The sequence below is a fragment of the Papilio xuthus genome, unplaced genomic scaffold, assembly GCF_000836235.2.
Source record: "Papilio xuthus unplaced genomic scaffold, Pxut_1.1 DF825928.1, whole genome shotgun sequence".
NCBI lineage: Eukaryota > Metazoa > Arthropoda > Insecta > Lepidoptera > Papilionidae > Papilio > Papilio xuthus.
In genome coordinates this window covers 1749280-1757048 of record NW_013532721.1, presented here as the reverse complement: position 1 = coordinate 1757048, position 7769 = coordinate 1749280, and the positions used below count along the sequence as shown (strand labels likewise).

The following is a 7769-nucleotide window of genomic DNA, read 5'->3' as shown; positions in this document are numbered from 1 at the left end:
CTCCCCCTGTTCTCCCTTTGCAATTGAATCTAACTAACCTTTCGATCTATCTGGTTGAGAGATGATAGTCAAATACTTTTGACTATCATCGATTACTAAATTGAAAGTTCGATATAAATAAATAAAATATAAAAAGCTTTACAAAGCTATTTCTTAAAGTCTTGTATTCAAAGCTACGTATTTTGATCTATATCAATTCATTAGTCGTAAAGTCAATTTTTAACAAAAGCTTTGAAATTTCTTTAATCGTCGAAGTATCTACTTTGTTATTTAAGAAATCACCCGAAACCGTAACCGAAATAATCTTTCGTCTATATTAAAAACGATATTCTTCAAATGGAATGAAGATTAATTTGATTACGGAAAACTTCTCTCCGCCGTTTCTTTGATAATTTAAGACGTCTGATATAAAAGTAATGATTTTTGTTAAAAGTCAGCTATTTATTTTATGTTTTATTTTTCGAATTACAAATATTATACAATTTTGAAAAGGCTTTGGAAGTAATAGCTTGGTTTCATTGAAATTAATAAAGTATCTATACGTGGACAAGAAAAATGCTATATTTTTATTAACTTTGTTTAAGAAAAACAATTGTCAATCATTTTGTAAAAACCTGTAACCAAAATCTAAATAAATCGACAAATATTTTGATCTTGTGTTACTTTTGTGTAAGAGACGTACATACATAAGCTTTCATCTCCTTTCATAATATCAATTACAAGATTCGGGCAGATATCGTCGTGTGTCTGCATTATATGCTGGCGGTGAGCCAAGTGTGTGAAATTTTGGGTCGAGTTCAGATTACAAAATATCAATAAAATGGATACCTTCCTGACACAAAGATATTCACGGAATAAAATATTAATTTTGAAGAGTTCTGTATGACCAAGCGAGCATCTTAAGTATATTTAAAATGGCGATTGCTACAAAAATATACAAAGCAGTTGGAACAATAAAACTCTACCAACGTAAGGAAAACGACCCTAATTGAAATTATTGAATTTTCGTAAAGTCATTATATAGTAATAGCATTTTTTATATCTCTACTTTTCAACTGTTGAATAAGAGCTGTGATTGACTACTCTAATATTCTATATATATAAAAAACAATTGCTGTTCATTATTCTCGCTAAAACTCGAGAAACACTGAACGGATTTGTCCTATCTTGGTCTTGAAATGTTCGTGGATATCTAGGGAAGGTTTAAAAGGTGAGAAAAAATCGAATAATTGCCGGTAACTAACTAAGTTTTTTACATTCCACGCGGACGGAGTCAAGGGCGATAGCTAGTTTTATATAAAAATCACTTAGCGTATTATTTATTCCATAAAAATATTTCTTCAATAAAGAATACTAAAATATCAAAAGGACGATAGCAAAGTTAATTTGAAAGCTTTTCTCTTATCAAGTTATTCGTTATTTCATCTCGCAAAATACTGTCAAAGCTTTTTGTTTTGATTTATTACTGAATAAAGTTATATCTCTATTATATTTAATTAAATAAATTTTAATGATAGCCTGGAGCAAATTATCTCATAGACATACCGAAGAGAATGGTTATCAAATGAAACCTACTACATAATTAGGAAAGGATAGAGTAATTTAGGAGACGAAAATCTGTCATAAAAAACTCATATAGAACGGAGTACTGGCAGGAAAACAATCTTACATCGATTACGACACATCAATAATTTTTATCTTAATAAAATACAAAATAAACAAATAATAATGTCAAGAATTTTATGGAGTCCTTTAAGAAAAATGTATTAACGATTATAGGCATTGAGTAAAAGATTATTGAAAAGGAATACTCTGGAGCAAGCCAATTTATCTTGTGAGCTCTAAAGACCCATAGGATTTATAAAGCGAGGACGTCACGAGATTTGAGGGAACAAAGGGACTTAATCAATCAAAACATTCTATATTGTTCTAAGAAACAAGCAAGACAGGTAGGAAAATAATAGGTTATAAATATCTTACTTTTAATGCTGTGTAAAGAAATATATTGATTTAGAAAATTTATAAAAAAATGATTGTTTTACTTTGGAATAGATTTTGAAATACGATTAATATATTTTACTGAGATACGATGAAGTAATAAAGACAGTAAATTATTTGTGTGTTGATTTAAACAACTGGAAAATTTTGATATATTTTGGTGTATTCAAATTTAATTCTCGCCTTGACCGGAATCCCTTTAGCCTATTTGTGTTCAAGGCTGGTTACAGCTAGATCCAGTGTTATTGATTAAAACTTGAATGTGTAATGGATAATAAATTATATTTACGAGTACTGGAACAACGAGGCTACTCTCTCGAGAGCTGCAGCTTTATAAAACACCAGGTGTGCCTTAGGTAATGGATAAAACCGCAACTTAAGTGTCCGCACTTTATATATTATATGTAAGGAAGACTTTAATAAAACATGGCAGACAATCAAGTTTATCTAAGAACTTTCCTTCCCTTCCTCTGAATCAGGTTAATTTTTGTTTTAGTAGATTAGATTAAGCCATCAGTGCATAAAGTTTATTAACGCCTTTTTCATTATGATCACTGTAATATATTTTCATTTCGAGTGTATTTGACCATTAAATTGTATAAAATATTTAATCAATATGAAAGTTGAGATTTTATAGCCCGTCCGATAAATCGGGCGTTATGCTTCCCGGAATGTCATACCAACTGTATTACCACTTCAAATATATATTACACTACTGTTTAAAAAAATAAACGGTTCGTAAAATATATATAACTCCTAAAATAACAATTTTATTGGCGTCCGATTTATCGAACGTTATGCACTAATGGGTTAAGTAGAATATTAAGAGAATTATATTTTGAAAAGAAAACGTAGTGACTAGAATTGAGTAAGTTATATTAAAACTCGTTAGATAAATGATGAAAGTGTGATAAGTTAAATATTTGTCGTGAAAGTGGCTACGTTAATAGATAATATTTTGTACAAATTTTCTGTCATAATCATGAAAAAAAAATGTTATTGACGATGATATATTTCAGTGAATTATTTATAATTAATTGGTCAGAAGTTAATATAAATTCTATATTCAGTAAACTATTTCCTGTTTATTTAGGTCACTGATGAAATTTGTATGTAATAACATCGATATGGGTCGAAGTTATTTTGCAACAATGAAGTCTGCATCGATTTCGTATTTAAAAATATTCAGACCGTAACCCTTCGTTTTCATACAACGATCGACCTAATTTTACAAGAATCTTTTACTCTTATTTTGTTCAAAATTGCTATTTCACTTTCGCCATTAAACGTGGCTGTCTGAGACCAAAATCTCTGTTTCATCAAAGATAGTCGCACTCGACTCCGTCCGCGCGAATTAAAAAATACATAATTAGTAGCCTATGTGTTCGATATATTTTATACAGAGATTTCTCAGAAACCAAAGGCTTAGTAGACGGGTTTTATAATGGTTTTAAGATCTAAAACCGGCCAATGAGATTGTCGTCAATAAATTCATTTTTTTAATAACTGTTTGACCTTTTTGTTGTTATTTGATGTTTCCTTTAAATTAAGGTAATTTATTTCATCTGAAATAATTACCTTAGAAACAGCATTTCAACAGTCCTGTAATGAATAAAACTAGACAAGGTTAAACACAAACTCCATAACTATTTTGAATGGAACTAACGACTGTCTACGTCTTAAAATTCTGTGTTCACCAGAATGAGAATTAGCATTGATTTACATCTCAGTAGCTTTAATATATGTTACAATAGTTGACAGTTTGGTGGAAAACATCTAAGCGTAAATAATTAAACAGACACTTGGTGTAGAAGCCGGCGCGTCGCGTCGCTACGGCCACGGAGCTCTCCAATTTCGCAGTTGATTAATTCACAGCGGACTGTTGCTAGCTCTCAACGTGTACACGATTCTATATAACGATCTTGTTTGTTTGCTGTTTATCGTTTTCGCTTTAAATATTCTAACAGTTTATTTTAAGGATTAAATGTTAAATAAATTAATTATAGTACAGTTTAATTGGTAAATATTATATTGCTTTACTAATAGTTAATTTAGGTATTCATTTTTAAACTTAGTGTTATGAATTTTCTTCAAAATAAAGAGCAATTTATCCGCCAACTTGTTATGGAAGTTTGAAAAATAGACACAAGAAGCGATATCGCTGCTTCGATAATAACCTCAAGACGATATTCCAGCCGCGATCAAAGCTTCGAGTATTGAATACGTAATTTTTACATTAAATAATTTGAAGGAAATTATTCAAATTTATGTCGTAACTCATGAATTAATTTCGTTTAACTTATAACGTAATTTTTTTCTGTTATTCATTTCAATTTTTATTTCTTCGATCAATTTATTGCTAAATTTAGCTTTGAGACAAGCTTTAGGGATAATGCGTATCCACTATTAGCACTTATATTACACGCATTAATAATTTATAAGTAACTAAGTTATAATTTTATGATTAAGTCTTTATAAAATTAGCTTTTGAACGTCATAAATGCAATAATATTCTATTTTTTTCAGTTATCCCTGAACCAATAGTTAGTTCACCGCGCCCTATAGGCCAACAATCTCCTTTGCCCGGAATAGAGGAGGAAGACGATTCCGATTGGCCGCTAGAGGACGCGACAGACGCAACCCTAACTCCTTCATATAGAAGTACGAAGAGTAGTACTGACACAGCTTTTACGTCATCAAGGAGTTCCGGGAAGAAGCGTAGTTTCGGGAGTCCGTCTTCAGTGAAGATATGTGTGTCGGCCGCGGCTAGAAAATCGAGCAAGGCCCGGCAGCGTGGCGCCGCGGGTGCGGGGGCGGCGGGGCAGTGCGAGGAGACGCAGTCACAGGGCGCTCATAGCACGCTCGGCTCCCACAGCTCGCACGGCAGGATGCAGGCCGAGCAAGGCAGCATCGGGGAGCTGCAGAAATATCACGGTCGCTACCTCAAGAGCAGGCGACACACGCTCGCTAATGTCCGGTAAGTTCAATTTAGAACCCATAAATGTCATCTGACATAGCCTCCTCAATCATTATTATGAATAAAGTAGTTTTTTTTTGTATTTTTATAATACGTTTTGCAATGTTATATTACACTGTGAAATATAATGTTATAACAGAACAGATGGAATTGTATGAACTTTCTGTGTACATAACTGATGCAAATAGTTACTGGTAATAACTGTAAAACGATGTTTATATAAAGATTATGATTCAAATCCCCACAAATCCGACGATAATGATATGATTGTACGTTGCTTTAATCGATGTTAACACACTACCTTATGATCATTTTAATTTATGCTATCTGTGGAGAATATATCCATGTATATTAAGATTTTTCAGTTAATCGAGAAACAATTCTAATTATTTACAGTAAAAACAATTACAAAGCCCGATTAAAAGTATCAAAACGCAAATAGTATAACAGACCTTACCTGATATAAAAAAAAATTAATAAAACAATTTTCTTTACTTTCACTTTTATTTCTGTAGCGTTTATAATCCTAATAAAGTCATTATAAATTTCGTAACACCTTCACGCGTCGGCGGAAACACACGGCTGTTTAATACATCGTAATGGTGATTATATTATGCAAACGAGCACAAATGAGAAATAATCGCATAAACACTTATGGAGTGTTTGTAGCTTAGGAATAAATAATATCATTGTGTAGTTTTTGCTACTTAAGTGACTTCTAGGGGATAATTTTTTCAGGGATTGTTATACGATTCATATTTTTTCTAATAGGGGTTAAGTCACTTACTTTTAGTGAATTTTGCTTGAGAACTTTTTTTAAGTTGTTTTTTTATTTAATTTTTGTACATTTGTCATTAATTAATATATTTGCTTTTTTATGTTATTTTTATATCTTTTTGCAACTGTTTGTCGTTACCCAAACATATTATTTGACGAATGTGTTCGATACTCGTGTCATACAAGCCGATGATTTATTGACGCTGATGGAAAGGTGATTGATTTGAATACACGTCTTCTATAATTAATACACAAAATAAAGCCGTTGTTATGTATGTAGCGTAAAAGGCAAAGATCGTTCAGAATTACGATCGACGACGTTATTTGACCCGGTGGGTATAAGTCAAACTAAATTTTAATACCGCCCTAGCGCCTCCCTGACCATATAAAAAATCCTTGTCACAAGGTTCCTGTCGTAGTGTAGTTGTCTTGGCATTTTTAGCCGTTTTACATTATCCATGCATATATAAAGTCATAAGTAACCTAACTTACCCCGGTGGCGCAGTGACCCATAGTGGGTCTTGATTTCTAACAGCACTAACTGCGATAGCAGCGCCCCTCGTACTGGCTAAGATGATCTAGATTATAAATATTAAGATCCCTAAACTAGTCTAGCCGAATCCGGCAAGGATATTCTCACTGTGGAGCTCCGAGAGTCTGGAGGCTCTGAACAATGTGACTTTACTAGTCGCGCTGCACTCGTGCGGTGCGACGTCGGAGCCCATTTGAATCCGGGTGATCGGTGCTATCGGTTTTAACACGTATGCATCACGGCACCCAGGGTTCGAATTAAGCTCAGTTCGATGTCGAAGCTCGGAATAGTCTGTAGACGACTTACTTAAGTTATACTGTCAAATGATATGAAAGTATTTTATCATGACATATTTCTGGCAGAATATTTGATACGTTGATATAATTTTTAAATCTAATTACTATTTAGTAGTTTGATTCCGCGTGAGCAAAATGTATTATTTTACAATATACTTGTTGAATTTATGGACCTCATCTGGTTACTTGAGCATGTTATCTAAGTTTCTTGAGTACTTGAACAAGAGAAAACTTTGCTAGTCGTTAGTAACTTTGCTTAAATTGTTATTATATTTGAATGTTCTTGTCATTTTACTTGAAAGTTAAAATTTCCTGAGATTGAAATATTGAAATGTTTAATATTTTTCTTTGGATTTAAGAAAATTCTTAAAGAATATTCCACTGAATGAAAGTAAAATGTGTCATCTCCTTTTTCTCCAATGTTAAAAGGAACCGTGTGTATTCTGCGAACACAGTATACACGAGTTACTATAATTTTGTGACTTATGTTAGTTAAATTTCTTTTTCTTTAACGTTGATGAAGTCTGAAATGCATTGTAGAAAAACATAGAATCAAAATGTTCTCAAACTTTGTAATATTCGTAACGATCGCTCATCTTTTTAAGAATCATACCATTTCTTCCTGTTTGTTGTGTCAATAAAGACGCGGAGATATGTAAGAGGTATGCGTAGATTTATTGGATTCTTATAAGCACAAGGATAGCCTCGAATACTCGCGTCCCGTCTGTTATTTTACGTCGAAGTAAAAATGCTGAGAATTCCCCTCAAGATTGATTTCGCATTGTTTATTGTGCGCTGTATATTTTTCTTTTAAGTAATGGGTTTTCGTTTAAATTATACATGCGTATAGAAATTCTTTTAAAAAATATTTTTACTAAGACATGAATAAATGTAAGACGTTGTGAAAAGTCGACGTAGCATTATAACTAAGCGGTAGACAGGTTCTTATTAAAATAAAATAAGCCTAAAGTAATTTTTAAAGAGAACTAAAAAAAATATTCTCAAGTCCCTTCTAGTAACAAATGGTTGTATCGTCTTCATGATTTAGGTTCACAACATTTTAAAGACCTTTCATTCTTGCGGGCTGTGTCTATAAATATTTTATGATCTACAAAACCTTTATGCATTCTCATTACAAAAGGTCACTTGTTTTCTAACTAAATACCAAACATATAAACTGTACATATAT

General features: G+C 32.2%; 1 protein-coding gene across 1 annotated transcript in view; it reads left to right on the top strand.

Moving 5' to 3' along the window:
• The window catches only part of dnc (phosphodiesterase dunce), a 204712-nt gene that overhangs the window by 7419 nt on the left and 189524 nt on the right, over positions 1 to 7769 (top strand). Inside the window, exon 3 of the mRNA XM_013322383.1 lies at positions 4525 to 4975. Coding sequence (XP_013177837.1) covers positions 4887 to 4975 — 89 coding nt within the window. The 5' untranslated portion in view covers positions 4525 to 4886. The remainder of the gene's footprint in view (positions 1 to 4524; positions 4976 to 7769) is intronic.